At 37.4% G+C, this 19,099-nt stretch overlaps 2 protein-coding genes across 3 annotated transcripts; both read left to right on the top strand.

Moving 5' to 3' along the window:
* Nucleotides 1-1,353: 1,353 nt before the first annotated feature.
* Nucleotides 1,354-8,444, top strand: LOC114249542 (threonylcarbamoyladenosine tRNA methylthiotransferase). Its single transcript, XM_028183160.2, has 8 exons — nucleotides 1,354-1,574; nucleotides 2,246-2,420; nucleotides 2,979-3,136; nucleotides 3,948-4,211; nucleotides 4,787-4,952; nucleotides 5,508-5,615; nucleotides 6,390-6,555; nucleotides 8,010-8,444. Exons 1-8 carry the CDS (start codon nucleotides 1,400-1,402, stop codon nucleotides 8,418-8,420), a joined length of 1,623 nt encoding a protein of 540 aa, XP_028038961.2. The 5' UTR covers nucleotides 1,354-1,399; the 3' UTR covers nucleotides 8,421-8,444.
* Nucleotides 8,445-9,227: 783 nt separating this feature from the next.
* LOC114249510 (uncharacterized) lies at nucleotides 9,228-15,230 on the top strand. 2 transcript variants are annotated; one of them, XM_028183111.2, is made up of 9 exons: nucleotides 9,228-9,367; nucleotides 9,666-9,812; nucleotides 10,015-10,294; nucleotides 10,659-10,889; nucleotides 11,544-11,762; nucleotides 12,472-12,565; nucleotides 13,435-13,599; nucleotides 14,213-14,298; nucleotides 14,657-15,230. In XM_028183111.2, exons 1-9 carry the CDS (start codon nucleotides 9,283-9,285, stop codon nucleotides 14,751-14,753), a joined length of 1,404 nt encoding a protein of 467 aa, XP_028038912.2. In that variant the 5' UTR covers nucleotides 9,228-9,282; the 3' UTR covers nucleotides 14,754-15,230. The 2 variants fall into 2 exon arrangements, with proteins under 2 accessions (XP_028038912.2, XP_089586955.1); XM_089730829.1 differs by having other exon boundaries at nucleotides 14,643-14,836.
* Nucleotides 15,231-19,099: the final 3,869 nt, after the last annotated feature.

Genomic DNA, 19,099 nt, shown 5'->3' with positions numbered 1-19,099 from the left:
TGACAAGAGTATCTTACCCTACGGTTTTAGTTGCCTTACCTGCGTTTGCCACTATTAAATGACAGCTGTACGACCTATTGTTCGTAGTAAACTACCCTTTATAACTATTTGACAATGAAATTTAGTTTTTAAGTCATATGGTGTTAGCTTAATTTTAGTTTGATCGTAGTTTTAAAGTAACATAACTTTTTGGATTTTAACACTCACATAAAAAACTACATGATGCGTCGAGAATTTCGTTAAATTAAACAATAGTTATCAAAAGCTTTTAATTTGACCTTCATTATTTAAAAAAAATTAAAACTGATTATTTAATACTTACATATTCTGTAAATTAAAAGAGGTAGGTAGGTACATAATAATTATTAATGTGAATTAAAGTAGTTCGTTTTAAAATATTGTTTTTCTTTAAAGTGGAATCTATTTGTCACTTTAATCATTATTGCAATATATGAGTAATAGGTAACAATGTGATTTCCTATTCTGTTCTCAGCCACAAAATTTTCAAACTGCAACTCCATACAATCGATAGGATTATACATGCACTTGAGGTTTAACGTTTACAGCTTCATCGAGCGAAAGGTACCTACATACTTTAAATAATGTAAGAAATGGGATGGCAGAACCATTTCACTTTGCTAAGGAGATTTGATGAACAAAACGAACTAGGGGTGTAAATTTTTACTCAAAATGTTAAATTTTGAAATACATCAGAGCTGAAGTCATTGCAGATCACAAAAACAAAGTCCAGAAAATCGATTTCTCTAAAATCGATATTTTCGTCAACTTGTATGAAATGTGAAATACAAAAAAGACATGATCAATCTGGCCAAGCAGGAAAGGCTAAGATCAATATTTCTATTCACTTATTCTGTACACAATTGACACAATATCAATAATTCTAAGGCCAATCGTAGATCATTTAAGTCTGCGGTCTACCAAAGGGGGAGCTCGATAAAAATCCTCTTTAATTGGAGTTGCAGGAACCTCTTCTCATGACCTGTGTCTGGAACTCAAGAAATATCTTGACGCAGTCATCTAACTCTCTTTTTGTACTAGTCCTAAATCTAGCAGCAATTAAAGCACAGGTCTTCGAGTTCGGTGTGATATTTACCCATCGATTTTTTTTTCAGATTTTCTCAGCTAGTCGCAATTCTGATTAGGTAATGCAATTAAGCTTTAGTCATTTGTAACCAAATCACCCCCTCCTGGCTGGGCCTCAGCTCACCGGCACATTCTGATAAAGCTGGAATTGCAGACGGGACTTCAACTTATTGGTCTTAAAAAGACACTAGTACGATTAATTTTCTCAATCCGATTGGGTTTAAAAAAAATCGATTTTATATAAAATAGTTTGCTATCTCTAAATCCAACTCAAATAACAAAACAAAATTTGAGGATGCCAGGTGTTTGTGATGAAATTATAGACGACATAGAAGATTTGATATCTTCCCAGGATATAACTCCTAAAGAACGTTACGCTAGTAGGAAGAATGTAAGCGTCCGATCAAAAAAGAGGGAGAAAAAAGACCCCGAACAAATTGAAAAGGTTATATTAGAGAGTGTTGTACCAGGTAACCTAAAATTAAAGTTTTTGATTACAACAACAATAGTATAAAATATTTTATTTTCATACTAAACCATTTCTTATTTTCATATGGTATAATAAAAATAAATGCGTTTATTGTTGGAAGTTATTATCAATTTTTCATATAAGCTTGTACAAAAATTAAAGCACATACTTGTTTGACTTGGCTGTTTAGGCTTTTAACTGATCACTCAACCTATTATTGATGCAAGATAAAATGTAACATCAAAATTATTCACTTTTTAATATGCACACAAATCAGTTGAAATAAATGGCCCCAAAGGATAAGACTGCTGCTGTACTTGTATAAAGTGAAGAATATATGTCAGTGTTTGAAATTTCAGGCAGGTACCAATTTTTCTAATGAAATATGTACTTAACTCATGTTCACTAGTGAATTAAATGTTGAAACAATGGCATCTTTTAATAAAAATCAAACCTGTAAAAAATTTTTATTTGCATAATTACTTGAAACTTATCAAACTTATAGACCATGAGGCTAAATGTGGGTGGCTTTTAACATTGTGAAGTTCATAATCTCCAATAACCAGTTATCAACTTGTTCATTTATTTTAGCAACAAAAAAATTGATCATTCATACCTGAACATATATTATTATGGTAATCTTTTTAATAAGTATTGAGTTTTAATTTTCAGGCATACAAACAATATATGTAAAAACATGGGGCTGTGCTCATAACAACTCAGATTCAGAGTACATGGCCGGACTGCTGGCTGCTAATGGCTACAAATTGACAGAAGACAAATGGGATGCAAAACTTTGGTTGTTGAATTCATGTACTGTAAAGAGCCCGGCTGAGGATCATTTCAAGTAAGATTTGTTTTTGATACCAAATCTTATACTGACAAACAAACAGAAAATAAAAAAGTTATACAAAAACATTATTACAGACCACTTCTCACTTACTGGTACTCATTACACTTTACACACATTACACTTCACATGGCAAATTGTCTATCTAGCCAGGTTATCCGCTTTTGGTAGTTGCGTCCTGTAAATGCTTGAAGAAAGAATTGATTGGTGATTGCTCTGTTTGAGATGGTATTTTGATGCCTAGGCATCAAGGTAGCTTGGCCTAATCTAAGACACTAGCAAATAAATTATCTGTAAGGCCCTAATATGTCAGATATTTTTGTATATTAATGATTAAAAATTAATCACAGCTAATGGATTTTTAATGTATATGGTATGTACAAGGATATAATATACACAATTTCAGTATTTTAAGACATACATTTAATACCCTTTTTGTCTGTATTTTAATGATAATCGTGCTTGAAGAGAGGGAAGATAACTCCAATTATGCATCAAAACTAAAATATGCATTAAAGCAAAAATATTAAATCAAAATACATTCCTTTTAAACAGGAATGAAATTGAGCTTGGTCAGAGTCGCGGCATACATGTTGTTGTAGCAGGCTGTGTACCGCAGGGCGCGCCAAAAAGTGGCTACCTACACGGACTCAGTATAGTTGGTGTACAACAGATTGACAGAATAGTGGAGGTCGTGGAGGAGACTTTGAAAGGTATGCATTCTATTTTCATTTTCAATGCACATGAAGGCAGTAAGCTCTCCATGGAAAGATATACACATACATGCATTACCTGAGGGGCTTTATATTATAATGCTTAAAGCCAAAAAGTTACCATTACCCTCGTTAAAGGGGTATGCTCTCGTCATAGTTCTCATTGATCCCCTTGCTTACGACGAAGGGCTCGGCGAGTATATTAACCCACAGACAGCCCACTGAGTTTCTTGTCTGATCTTCTCAGTGGGTCGCGTTTCCGATCCGGCGGTAGATTCTGCGAAGCACTGCTCTTGCTAGGGTTAGTGTTAGCAACTTCGTCAAGTTTGAGCCCCGTGAGCTTAACTTATTTTTTAAGGCTATGCTGAAATGGTCTATCAAGACCATCAGCTTAGGTAAGATAAAAAAGTGATATGTCTTATTATTTTATAGTGGTATGGTCCCGCTCAAACTTATAAGGTATATTATGAGTCAGGTTACTAGGGAATAATAGGGAAGTAGTGACTTACATAAATGTATTAACTGAGTAATGGCTCATTTTGTATCTAAAGTGTGGCTCTATATTGGGATCCTGCTTGGTTGAAATATCCAGATTACATGTTTCACTTAGGGATAGTGTCATACTTGTGCTGCATAAGGGATAGGCCTATTTATTTTATATAAATTGTATTAATAAAAGAAGTCAAATTTGCATTTGGTACTTTTCTAAATGAATTAAATATTATTTCAAAGAGTAACCACCAAAAAAGTACCATTTAAAAATGACAGAAAATATTCTATCAATACTATTTTAGACTGTTTATGTTTCCAGGTCACACAGTCCGTCTGTTTGGTCAAAGGAAAACAAACGGCCGTAAAGCGGGTGGGGCTTCACTGCTCCTGCCCAAAGTGCGAAAAAATCCTTTAGTCGAGATCATAGCCGTGAACACGGGCTGCCTGAATCAGTGCACATACTGCAAGACCAAGCACGCCAGAGGAGAGCTGGGCAGCTACCCTCCGGAAGAGATCGTGGAGAGAGCACGACAGTCGTTCACCGAGGGAGTTGTGGAGATATGGCTTACAAGCGAGGATACAGGTAACACTTGTTTTATTGAAAATTACCTTGAGATATATCCACCAAGTTGCCATTGTATTAGCAGAAAGAGACTGCAGAAATTGATGGAATTGTTACGCCGGTAAGACCAACGCCTTCTATCGTCGAATAGTAGAAACGAATATCAAAAGAACTAGTAAAACCAAAAACGCTCTAGAAGTACAACGCCACCTATTATCAAATAGCGGAATCACACATCGGAATTATTCGACCTGTCAGGAATGATCTCGATAATTGTAGAGTTATCTTATCGACTATAAAAGCGTTGCAGGGATGACGCGAAGACAGTGAGTAATCAGATCTACTCGAGGCGAAACAGCGAACGGATCATATGAAGCGAGGCGGAAGAACTAAATTGAGAATTTCAAAGTGTTCGTTAAGTGTTTTAAGTTAAATAGAGTGTTAATCTGTCCATACTTCGGTAGAATCTTTATTTATCCCGAACCCCAGCGCGTTACGGAATGTTGTTATGTGCCCGTGCAGACAAAACTTGCTATCACCAGTAAGAATGTGATCTAAATAAAATAAAAATGATTATGAGGAACCAATGATCGTAGGAACCTACGGTCGTGACATAGGAACATCTCTGCCTGCCCTGCTCGATGCGCTAGTGTCAGTGATACCGGAGGGCACGAGGCTCCGCTTGGGCATGACCAACCCTCCCTACATCCTGGAACACCTGCCCGCTGTCGCGAGAATCATGAGGCACCCCAGGGTCTACAAGTAAGTAAGGCTACGGTCTAAGCACCCTTTGGCTGATTTATTTAAATCGTATGATGCCACAACAGATACCAATATTTATAAATAAACGCATTTGCTACAAACGCCGCCGACGATATTAGGAATTGAGGCCAAAATATAAGTCCTATGATTATAACGGGTAACTCTGCATATGACATGTTAAACTCGTCTCAAGCTGGAATGGCCTCCAGTCCACCAGTGATCTCTTCATTTTAATAAAACCGTATGTCACCAGTAATTATTGGTGGTAGGACCACTTGTGAGTTCGTACGGTTAGGTATCACCACCCTACTTATTTCTGCCGTGAAGCAGTAATGCGTTTCGGTTTGAAGGGCGGGGTAGCCGTTGTACTGTAAAACTAAGATTTAGAATTCATGTTTCAAGTTGGGTGGCGGCATTTACGTTGTTGATGTCCATGGGCTTCAATAACCACTTAACACCAGGTGGGCCGTGAGCTCGTCTATACATATAAGCACAAAAAAAAATGTATCGAAAGGCAGGTGTTGGAAACTAGTTAACCTCTAATCGTCTGGTCAGGTTTCTCCACGTCCCTGTGCAGTCGGCCAGTGACCAGGTACTGTCTGACATGAAGAGGGAATACACGAGAGCCGACTTCGAACACGTGGTCGACTATCTCAGGAAAGAGTAAGTCGGTACAGTTCACTGCAACACCCTGTATAGTCGACATGGGCGCAAGTGTAACAACATCCCTTGGCGTTATTAGAATGCTGCCATAAAATGATTGCCGGTTTAACAAACACTATAATGTCGTTGCAAATTTAAAATCTCTTATGTGACGTTATGAGCCAAAATTATGTTTTCATATATTAAGAAAGTTATTTTGAATACTTACACTCAGCAAAAACTCCCATGTGCATAATATCTCAAATTTTCACTTTATTACGCGTCAATCTTAAAAATCCTAAGTGTCGGTTTGCTTTTTATTGTAGATCAAAGTATCCTATGTGCTAAAACAAAATTTGCAATTTTTTCTTTTCAGGAGGTAGTTTAATTAGATTTTCTCGAAAACTACATTTATACACATAGGAGATTTCAAATTTGCAACGACGACTTGTCAATATAATCACTTCAAGTCTTAATTTTGATGGTGGCAATACATTCTTAGTTTATTAACTGGTGGTAGGACCTCTTGTCAGTCCGCACGAGTAGGTACCACCGCCCTGCCTATTTCTGCCGTGAAGCAGTAATGTCTTTCGGTTTGAAGGGCGGAGCAGCCGTTGTAACTATACTGAGACCTTAGAACTCATATCATAAGGTGGGGGGTGGCATTTACGTTGTAGATATCTATGGGCTCCAGTAACCACTTAACATCAGGTGGACTGTGAGCTCGTCCACCCATCGGAGCAATTAAAAAAAAACACGTCCCGGAGCCACCCATCATAGTCCAGCACTTTACAGAGTCCCCGGCATCACGATAGCCACCGACATCATCTGCGGCTTCCCCACTGAGACCGAAGCTGACTTCGAGGAGACCATGCAGCTCTGCAGAAAGTACAAGTTCCCCTCGTTGTTCATCAACCAGTTCTTCCCGAGACCCGGGACGCCGGCCGCCAAGATGACCAGGGTAACTTTATTGCTTAGGAACGCATCTGGCTTGTTGCAGATTAACCCTTTGACTGCCATGTAGGTCACCGGTGTTATTATGAAGATATTATGTCGATTTCTGTCACTAAGACGCCTGGATTGCCTAACTCTTTTCCTTCTAATTATTTTTTAATCTATGTTTTAGTCTATTAGGTCTCTTAAAAATAGATTCATTGTCAGTATCTTCGGATTCGTTTTTCGCAGAGTCTACTAAATATTCTGTGCGCCGCGTAGGGAGGGCACCGGTGACCTACATGGCCAAGGGGTTAAATCAGCAAAGCAGATCAGATCAGATTTGATTAACGTGATAAACCTGACAAAAATAGTACTAAGACAAATGAAAAGGTGCCATCAAAATGTATAAAGCTAATGAAGATAGATGTCGCTGTCAAGTTAACTCAAATTGTAAATGATGTTACATACAAACTTTCTAATATTTGAGGGATATGATTAGGAAGGAAGACTCCTTAAGAAGGACGAAGGAAGTCTCTCCGCAGTGTGTCGTGAACTAGCGTGCTGACTCCCGACTATGGTCAAACTTCGATTCACGAAATCCGACCTCACAAACTGGATACTGCCGGAGACCTTGAGACGGGAAGTGGTATCAGCTGAGGACATGGTCACTAGCCACAATCAATAAGGGTTGCTTGTACCAGTCTCTGCTTCATGAACCACCAGATGATTCGTAGGTTCGTTGTGTAAGTTGAATCGACGACCGTTGCTCGATTGCCCATGTAGGCAGACGAACATACGGCACACCTGATGATGAGTGGTTACTATCGTCCACGGACTTCAGCAATGCCAGGGGCAGAGCCAAGCCGCTGCCTACCGTTAAGTACTCTCCACAAGCCTCGTTTGACGAAGGACATATCATAGCGCTCGGGAAACACCGTGGAGGGGAACTCATTTCAAAGTCGGAAATGTCATTTGAAAAATTTTTAATGGATTTTATGACCTGGTAACTAAGACCTTTTTAGGTCATGTCTTATTTTAAGTTATATTCTTATTTTTATGAAAAATAACATTTTGGAGTGAAATGAAATGAACATGATTAATTTGAGACATTAATAAACTGGGATGAAATTAAATGAGATGAGATGATATGGGATGAAATTTAATCTCAGTAAAATGGTGGTCATTTACTGAGATTTTTCAGTGGACTTCTTGGAGGATCCCGAGAAGTTACGTCCAGCCGCTTTGTTTCATTTTCCCACATTTGTGCACTTTCACAGATATTAAACAGTTAATAAACCACCGTTATTACACATTTAAACCTGAAGAAACATTAAATAGACAAAGTAAAACAAATCACACAACATCACTCCTCGCGTTCCCGCCAAAAAGTCTCATTTGAAATTGATAAAATTGAATTGTATTAATCCAGGTTCTTTTGGTAAAGCCACAGTTGAGTATAAAACGTAAGTAAATTTGCAGGTGCCTGGTCAAGAAGTAAAGAAACGCACAAAATTACTGTCGGACTTCTTCAGGTCGTACGAACCTTACGGTCACAAGGTGGGGGAGACGCAGGAGGTGCTGGTGACCGACGTCTCACACGACAAGAACTACTTTGTCGGCCACAACGAGTTCTACGAGCAAGTACTGATACCTAAGGAGGAGAAGTACATGGGGAAATTAGTTACAGTAAAGATTACGAGCGCCAGTAAATTCTCTATGATGGGTCAGCCCATAGACAAACCTAAGATGGCGGGCTTGACGGTGCCTTTGAAGAAAGGAGAGCTTTCCGGTGTCTATGGTTTGAAAAGGGATAATAAAATACCTATCCCTATACTTGTGTTGTTGTTTGTTGTCTTAGCTAGGTTTATATGGATGTTTTTTATAGTTTAATTTTAATAAACAATTTTAAGCATAGAATTTTGTTTTATTCTTGTTATAATAGTATAACGCATCTCGCAGATAACGCAGATTTGTGATAAGGTCATGGTCCATTCATATCATGATTCCAGGACCTCATCGTCCACATTCAGGCATAACATCGAAGCCCTAAGCTTCACATTGAAGGATGCAGAATGTTTTTCGTTTGATTCACTATCTTTTCGGCTTTGGGATAGAATTGTGTATACATATACATTACACTGTATAAGCAGACAAATAAAGCGGTAGGCAGCGGCTTGGCTCAGCCCTTGGCATTGCTGAAGTCCATGGGCGACGGTAACCACTCACCATCAGGTGGGCTGTATGCTCGTCTGCCTACAAAGGCATTAAAAAAAATATATATGAAAAAATTGTAACGCTTGTATTCTTTTTTTACTGGTAGAACGTCTTGTGAGTTCACACGGGTAGGTACCACTACCCTGCTTATTTCTACCGTGAAGCAGTAATGCGTTTCGGCTTGAAGGGTGGGGCAGCCGTTGTACTGTTAAAACTGAGACCTTACAACTCGTATCTCGAGGTGGGTGGCGGCATTTACGTAGTAGATGCCTATAGGCTCTGGTTACCTATGAAAAAATTGTAACAATGCGGTTCATTGTAATAAATAAATGTCACAACTAAACAAATCTTTAGAGTTTAAACGACTCCACAGTATCATATTCGAAGTAATTAAAATATTCGAAAACACGTTCGTAATATGACAAAACATTTTACAACAAAAGACTGTACCTGTTAGTGTTGTAACAAAAGCAGGTTATCCGCGGTCGGCTGAGTCCATTCATACAACGTTATATAATAGAAGTTTCCCGCCATCTGAATGACAAACGTCAAAATGTCATCGTACAGCCAGCCCGGAGCCAAACGACAGAAACTAAGGACTGAGCATGTCGATTACTTTCAAGGTATGTAAATACATTTTAAAAGTTTACTGACATCGTATTCTTATTGAAAATAAAATTGCCTTACGTCTTCGGATGTACGATCTCATTTGCACTGAAATAGCGGCTATTATACTTTTGACTGAAGTGTTATTGCATATTGCTGGGAGCACCTTGGGATCAATCCGTGTGGATTCACGGCCCATGAAGGGCGGTCAGTATAATTATATTGGCGACAGAAACTGTTAGATCAACATTTAGGATTTTGAAATTGTAAAAGAACTGGAATTTTAATAAAATACTCATCAATGACCTTGTTTAGCTATAGACAAAATACAGTATAACAATATGGCGGCTGCGTCTGACACTGCAAGCTACAGATACTACAACAGCGCGGAGAGAATACATTCCAAAACCATGGAGGAATGGCTTAAATACAGCGTGTCCTTTTCTGAATTTAGAAATAACGGTATGCTTTTGACAATGGCAATTTTTATTTTATAAGAAAGCTTACACTGGTCTTAAGAGTTGCGTTCTCTCAGGAAGATATGATTGAGTATCATTTGCTTAAAATTAAAAAAAATGATTCAAGAAACACAGTTTATAAGCAAAGTAGATAATTAACGAAACAAAGTGTCAAAAATTAACAGTTTTCAAACTACCCTCATCAGGGTCGGATGCGCACGGTCGGCCGACACTCTCCCGCCAGTGGGACGACAACACGGATTCCGTTGAAAACCACAAACGATGCGTGAAGGCCCTATTCGATTTCTGCGTTAAAACCGGCATTAAATACTGGACGGCTTTCGATTCAGATTTGATACCACACTCTGATAATATTGAAGACAACAAAACGTATTTTGATGAAATGGTGGAATGTGTGCAGGAATGTTCGCAGAGGAGTCATGTCAAGTTATTATGGATAGCTCCTGATTTGCACTCACATCCCAGGTGAGCGCAACTCGATTTTATTACTCGAAATCGAACTGTCATTACCGACACACATTGAAATTTTAAATATTTTGGAGCATTATATCTATATTAATGATTTATGAACTGTTCATTTAATACGACATGTGTTCTTAATGCGAGTTTTTAACGTTTTCGATAGCGTAAAAGTTAGCTCATATTTGTATGGAATGGGATCGTTTGCGTACATTTGCCGCTAGGAGCGCTGTTCCAACTGCATACAAAATTGGGTTAACTTTTAAAAAACACGAATTTGGGCAATAGCGTAAATAACGCTGGCCCGCATGATTGATTAAACAATCCTTATGATAATAAGTTGTTAATTTGAAATAATTTACAATTGCAGATACGCGTCAGGCGCCTTCACTAGCAATGACGCGGCAACATTTGCACACGCAGCGACACAGATAAAGCGATGTCTAGAAATGTCACAGCGTATGAACGCCGAGTGCTTTTTGCTGTGGCCATACAGGGAGGGTTACAATAATGTGTACCACGCCGACGTGGGAAGAGAGATTAAATTGTTCGCGAAACTCATGAAAATCACAGCCGAGTATAAAGATAGATTGAATTACAGGTTAGAATAAGGGAAGATCTAGCAAGCGGGTGTTTAGACCGATGGTGCAAGTATCGTAGGATTATCTTTTACGTCCTTAGCGCGATCCATGCATCTGCTAGATTTCTTCTATTAGATAGTCATCGCTATAGGGTAATATGCAAAAAACAATATTTTTTGCCTCGCTGAAGTATCCTTTTAGCTCTGTTGTGAACTCGTATTGTAGATCAAACTCTGCTATAATAGGAGTGTTTAGTTTCTATGCAACCTCATATCTGATTTGAGCTAGGATTCACGTAAGGAATGTGAAATAGCAAGGAATTCCTTCTGTTGTTGACAATGTTATTGTACATTTGCACGTTTTAGATTGATCACAAAACTCTCAAGAAGCTTTTCCTATGAATCGTCGTTTCTCTGTCCTGGATTATTCTTATTACAATTTATCAATTCATTAAATTTAATACTTTATTCTCTTTAGAATTTGATGTTCATTTGGGACATGTTTCTCGCGTAGCAATAGATTTTCTCAAAATAGATAGGTTGGGAAATTTATTTTATTTTACAAAAAAAATAATAAAAGCTAATAAGCCAAGTTCCCTTTTCTATGAAAAGACATTTTCGATATTATAAAACTTGAAAATTCAGTGCCATCTAACAAAAATTCTATCATTACAGATGTCAACTATTAATGATGCCGTATTACAATTCCAATATGCACACAAACGACGGCTGCACGTACAACAGCTGGCAACACAGACAATGGCGGGAAACCGAAATGATAAATATGTACATGTGGGATGTGACCAGCTGTTTGTATTTCCTAAAACATTACAATTTAGATCGTTATTACAAAGTTTGTTCGCCGCCCGGACACCACATGTACATGGCTAATGTGTATGTATTTTAGTCTACCTTAGAACTAGATAAAATATTATGCGTGTCAGCTTCCACGCGCGATTGGAGTTTGCTCTGTGGGACTATCATTGAACATAGACAGCTAATGGCAGTAACTAAACGCATCTCTTATAATATTGAAATGATGTTAATGCATTCGTATTTATGTGTACTTTGTGTGTAAATAATTTTAAATTCCGTTACATCTATACGTTTAAAAAATTTTCATATTGCGAGACAGACAAGCTTAGCGTCTTGCGAACTAGATGGCGCTTCTAACTCAAAAGTAGTTTTAAGTTGACTTTGATCGTTTTTTCCTTGAGCTCAGTTTTATTTATTTATTGCTTAGATGGGTGGACGAGCTCACAGTCCACCTGGTGATAAGTGGATACTGGAGCTCATAGAAATCTACAACGTAAATGCGCTACCCACCTTGAGATATAAGTTCTAAGATCTCAGTATAGTTACAACGGCTGCCCCACCCTACAAACCGAAACGCAGTACTGCTTCACGGCAAAAATAGGCCGCACGGACTCACAAGAAGTCCTACAATCAGTTTATAATTGTAAATCATCATAAATTACAGCATGAGTTATTTCTGCCGCTTTGATATCTTCCGTATAATACAAATAGTTATGAATGAAGAATTCTTTAGGTATCGCTGAGACGGTAAATATCTTTGATATAAAATACAGTTCTGGTGTTTCAGATACAACATGCTAGGAGGGGTGTTTGTAACGAATGCGGTCGATCAGTGCGATAGCAGGCGGCTCACGCTCATGATGAAGTTGATTGTCGAACAGGTATGTTAACAAACGCAGAGATATTATAAATTGTCTATGAATAGTTTTTACAGTGTACATATCTCGGCCAGACTCTAGACCAGTGTTTCCCAAACCTTTTTTTCGCCATGCCCCACTGTAACATTTCTAAAATTTTTATGCGCCCCCATACATAGTTTTGAACATTAAAAAATTGATTTGTTCACTTAAGAAACATAAATGATAGGTTTTAGGAAGAAATCACTATGAAATTGTTATAAAAACACAGTGAGTATATTTCAAAAGATATAATAAAAAACTGAAATTCAATTTCAAAATAATTTTAATACAGATTTTCTATTCATTTAGTGCGATTGTCCCCCCTTAATTATCAAATTGCCCCCATGTGAGGCGTGGGCCCCGCGTTAGGAAACATCACTATAGATGACAGTTTATTTTTGTATACAGGGTGTGCATTCATTTTCCCAAAAAAATAAGATTGTTTTTCTAATGTACCAAATACTCGTAGTTAATTGAGCTATCGTGCCGCCCCTGCCGCGGGACGCGACCCCTAGCCTCGATGCTGTTGTTTAAGGGATCTCGTGTGACTGTTTCACGGCAGAAATATGCGACATTAAAATGCCAATGTACTATACTATTTTATTCTATTAATGTGAGGGTAGGCTCAGATTGACCCCTAAACAATCTTCGATAAACGACGTTCCCAAGAAGGTAGAAAGAATATTTTCGTTCTGCACTGGATAAAGGCTAATAGCTCATTTCCTAAGATACCGATTGTCCTACTGCTATAAGCGGCTACGAATTTACAACGGCTCGGAGAAATACTTCAGTTGTTTTCATTTCTCTTGTCTGAATAAGTGTGTGGATACCAGACGGAGTTCCATTCCCAGGGCACGCCGCTTCCCGGAGGTATCAACCTGAAGCTGTCGCCCCGCCGGGACGGCGACCTACGGGACTACGTCACGACATACGTTAAATACGTCGACGCCATGGCGAGGGCTCTACGATTCGCTTGCAGTTTGATTTCTGAACAGATACTGTCGAAACATTTGCAGGTAATTATAAGATTTTGTAAAGAATTGATGGTAGGGGAATGGTATGGGTATGGGAGATGCTTATGTCCAGCAGTTGACGACTGTGGGCTGATGATGATGATAGTAGGGATTGAAGCCGTCTTAGCCTAGTGGATACTGTTGCTAGGACCTCTTGTGGGTGCGCACGGGTTGGCGCCGCCACCACCCCGCCTATTTCTGCCGTGAAACAGTATTACTTCGTAGTAGTTTCGGTTTGAAGGGCGGGATAGCCGTTGTAATTATGCTGAGACCATAGAACCCATAATGTTAAGACGTTTGGTGCCAGCGTCGGGTCTGCGCCGGTGTTCGAATCCCACAGCCTGATACAGTTTAATGAAATACCTTTTGAACTCATAAATGACTTTGGCAATGAAGGAATAATATCGTATAAAAAAAATCAAATCGGTAATTAATAGAATTTGTGTAATTGCTGGTGGTGCCTTTTGTGGGTCCGCATGGGTAGGTTCCCCGCCTATTTCTGTCGCGAAGCAGTGATGCGTCGTGATGTATGTACTGGGATCCCACAACTAGCTGGCTCCTCGAGGGGCGAGCGTGTCTGTGCGTCCACACTGATGTTGTATGTGTTCGCGGACAGCAACGGTACGCGTCGTACTACAGCGGGTTCGGTTCCCGGCTCGTGAGCAGCGATGTCTCCATGGAGGAGTGTGAAGAATATCTGAAGTAAGTTCCTGATCGTAAATACTCAACTGCTATCAAGAATCCTTACTGTACACAGGATTTTTAAATACTAAAATAAGTATTGATGCGTGTCAGTATTGTAGTCATAACATAGGGAATCCTAATTCGGGGCCGGATGACCGTGCCTGATTTGTTCCAAGGTGCCTGATTTGTTCCAAGTTATATTAATAAAAAAGAGATTACCGCAATACTATTTTCGCATCAGAGATAGGTTAGATGTTACCCATTGGTGCAGACTCGAAGCAGTTCCATGGGTTGGAGAATTGGGCTGGGCGAGGCAAGGAAGGCCAGGCCGTGGTTTTGGACTCGCATCAGCATAATTATAGTTCGAATGTTCCAGGAAGAGCCAGGGGTCCCGGGGAGACTCGCCGCCCTCGCAGGGAGAACACTTGGAGCTGACGCTACAGCGGTACCTGGATACTTGCGACCGAATCTGATGAAGACTGGGAACCAAACCAATTTTTTGTTTTATAAAGACCCATCATCCGTAATAAACGATTTGTGAATGTTTCGGTAAATCTTTAGTATTTCATCATTTAATAACGCTACACGGAATGTTTTGTGAATTGATACTTCTAAAGACTCGTAAATATCTTTTTTTTTTCTACCTAATAGCTGGTAGTCTAAGAGACTATTCCAACTACTCACGGACGGGTAGATGAGCTCACGGGCTCAACCTGAGAGCATTGCTACTGGCCTTAGCGAGAGCGGAATTTACCACCGGATTGGAATGGTGTTCTCTGAGAAGATCCGGCGAGAAACACAGTGTGTTCTCTTTTGTCATTATTGGTTAATTTCATCGATTCGCGTGTCGTTCAGCCAACAAACAACGTGCTTGTGAAACTTGTAGGTTTTCAGCAGACTAAGTATCAATTACCAGTTTAAAAAAGTAATAAACCAATTCAAATTTTCAACACTTTTATTTTCTCGTTCATTTTTTTTTTGGGTTTTTTTTTTCATTCGTTTACAGCGATTATATATATATATAATTTACCTAGAAACGTTACATTGTACATGTTAATTGTGCAAAAGAATACATTTAGGTGTTATTATGGCAACACTGCATCGACTACTCATGGGCATACAGAAAGAAAAAAAAAACGGTTAAAGGTTTCGTTGCGAATATGGCAAAAATCTTCATTACCATATTACTTGAAATTAAAGAAAAAGTTTTTCGTTGTTAATTTATATGTAGGCATTGCTCATTACTATTTCATTTCTAATGCTTTTCTTGTTTTATTTACGACATATAGGAAAACTTAAAACTTAAAAATAATAATTAGGTATGTATCTTTATTAAAATAAACAGTATTGCCATTTTAACACTCGGTGTAATTCATTACAAATTAGTACTTTTACGGGCAAAGATTACAATAACATACAGCCATCTTAATTTTAGTAAATATTTTAAATTCCGAGTGTGACCAGCACTGGAAACGGAATTCAACATTGGTAAAAACTCGAGCACAATTCTGTATTTAAATATTATACGTTATCGAAGACACCGGTTACGTGAGGAAATGCATTAAAAGGCGTATCGGGGTTGCTAGAATGGAAAATTAAAAACATCGACAACTTAAAATTACTGTATACAAATGCTGTTACATAAATAAAACTTAAAAAATAATAGTAATTAGTATCCAATAATAAAATTAATTAACATAAAAAGTATAAAGCGAGGTTTTAAATTTGACAACTATTAATTTTCTAATATATACAGAAAATTGAATTTAGGAATTACGTAAAAACGAACGTCTAATACTGAATGATAGGAGATAAAAATAATTAAATGTTATTAACTACGCACGGACCGGCGATTGTTGTTCAAAATACATAAAATCGAATCTATTCTATTATCAATTAAGAGCGGTTTTCGTATGAGCACACTTCCGAGCATTTGTTACAGACTATATTGTATACTTTTTGGTATGGTATGGACATGTGATGAGACGAAATGAAAATAAGGTTGTTAAGAGAGTTTTAACTTTGAACGGGGAAGGCTTTAGAGGAAGAGGTTGGCTTAAGGCCAGGAAGAGAGGAAGGCTTAAGAAGAAATAGGTAGATTGCGTGAAAGACGATATGTGTAGGAGGGGAGTGAGCGAAGAAATTGTATGGAAAGAGAAAACATGTTGCGCCGACCCCAAGTGACTGGGAGAAGGGCAGGAGAATGAAGATATACTGTATATTTTTTTATCTCTAGGTTTCAGGAAGACTGGGCAGGGCGATTTCGCAGTCGCATACAAATGCTACGAATGTGTGAAACGATGTGAACGTAAAGAAAAAAATTGAGTATGAATTGATTTATTTTGCCCGTCTTGTGATTCTTTAGGGATTTACAACATTGTACGCCACGGTTTTTTATTATTATTAGAATAAATACTATTATTTAATAATTTTATTTTAAATTTAATGATTTATTAATAACTTTTTTAATAATTTATTTGAAATTGCAATCGCTTGGGATACAATTGAATAAATCGAGATTAGGTCAGATGAGTTAAAATGAAATGAAATGTGAGTAAAACGGCGGGAATTTAATGAGCCTTCAGTGGGATTTTCGAAAGAACTTCACAAGCCAAGTCACAGATACTAAACGTTTAAGGCTTCGTCAAACAGAACGCGTAATTAGCGCGCGTCAGAGCGCTGAACTGACGGCGCGCTATGACGCGCGCTAATTACGCGTTCTGTTTGACGAAGCCTTTAACAAGCCACAATCGTTATGCGTTTTTTTTTAACTGAAGAAACATTCAATAAAAGAAATCAATTCATACGACTTAATTCCTCGCGTTCCCGCCAAAACGCCATCTCAATACACAGTAATAGCTACTCCATCCGGATATAACTAGAATAATTCAGGCTCCCAGCGAATAGGTAAAGAAAAAAAATGTCTCTATAGTTGGTTGTATGTAATAAATACACAATAATGTTATAATATTCAAGCTCTATTCATTATCGATTTTAGTTAGTTACGAAACAAATGAAATCGATTTAAAAATAGTCGAATCAAACAAGATTAATTCCGGTTCGGTATTTTAACAACAATAGCCCGTTCGTGTAACGTCAGCATTCAGTTTTTCACATGAACAATAAGTATCCTACTAAAATTAAGGTTTAATTTCCATATGCGATATTGCGGCATCACCGTATCAGCTATCCCAATTGTTTTTGATTTGTAATGTTTCCCCCATTTCAATTGTTTATTTGCGAATAAGCCTGATCGCTTTAAAACTATTCTTGTATTACGATTCGAAGATAAAATGCGTAGGTCCTAATCAGTACGGTGTTTACACATTATAATATAAAAAAAAAAAACATTTATGTACTTATACATAATATATTACACACAAACCTTACATACTATTATGTATTAAAACGCATTCACATTTAATTAGTTTATTTTACTAATGTTTTTCATGCACAGAAATAAAATAATCGATTTCATGTAGCTATAGTTAACTGTCATTTTGACTGGCTTGCCTGTTTTTTTAAACAATAATCGTTTAGTTGTTGAAAGAACCTGTTTTATGATTTATATGTTATTTGTCGTCCTTTCCTATGGATTTTTTTGGAAATTGTGGAAATATTGAAGTGAAGATAATGTATGCATGCATTAAACCACCACAACAAAATATTTGAGGCATTTCAACGTTCTTTTCATTCAAATTTCATTCGGTCCTCATGCTCAATAGTTACAGATTAAAAAACATTTTTTGTTTGTTTATAATCTGTGAACATGCTAATAATTACACGGTTAAGTATTTCATTCACTATAAGTACTTTTTGAGATACATTCATCGACACATGTACTGCTATGGAAGCGTGTGCATTGTGAAAATTAGATTAAAAAATATACATCAATTATTCTTTGGCTATCTTTTCACTTACGTCTTTGACGAGGCTTGACTATAGGGGAACACTCAATTTATTAAATCTGAGGACATTTAAGCGCACAGTCGAGCGAGTACCAGTGTTACGATTTGGTACGGCTCAATAAATACACACGTCATATGACTGAAGAACCCTTTTTAGAAAATATAATAATTCTCGGCGGGTGACGTCATTTGAGGTCTAAACACACATAACAGACTGACCATAGATTATATACATACAATGTGAATATAATGCGTTGTGTTTGTGGTTTTCATTTTGACGGGTAGACTGATAAAAATGTTAGAGTTAGTCCATTTGATTTACACATTTTAATATAAATCATTAATATTTCACAAAAACAAAGTGAGTAAACGATAATAATCTTAGCTTAATTAACTATTGTTTTAAGTTAATTTTTTGCTTATTTCTGTCCGGTAGGCTATGCATGTGAACAGTAGAAATATCAATATAGTTATTCTTGGATAATTATACACAAGCATTACATCTTTGTGCATACAAATCACCGATCCCCAGATAAAATGATAATTATTAATTTATCTGTCACATTATGAGATTTGAATGGTTCCTTGAGAGAGTTCTGGACCCAAGATTAAATTCAGCCACGTCAAACATAACCTAAAAAAAATTACATAAATTATTTTTTATACGTCTACTATAAATATAATAATTTAATACATTTCTGAGATCTAATTCGGAGCTTAACAGTAAGAAAATTAATGTCAGTTTTGAATTCTTTAACTGCCTATATCTCTGTATAAAAACATTTTCATATTATAAAAAAGCTAGGTACCATGGCTTATGGCTTTATTAAAAGCTCCATACGTTATAAAAGTTTTCAATGTCGTTAATAATAACAATCCTTATGAACGTCTCAAATAAGTGAAGAAAAATA

The sequence above is a fragment of the Bombyx mandarina genome, chromosome 11, assembly GCF_030267445.1.
Source record: "Bombyx mandarina strain Sakado chromosome 11, ASM3026744v2".
Classification (NCBI taxonomy): Eukaryota; Metazoa; Arthropoda; class Insecta; order Lepidoptera; family Bombycidae; genus Bombyx; species Bombyx mandarina.
Note: the sequence above shows the minus strand (reverse complement) of the source record. Positions and strands in the feature narration are given on the sequence as shown.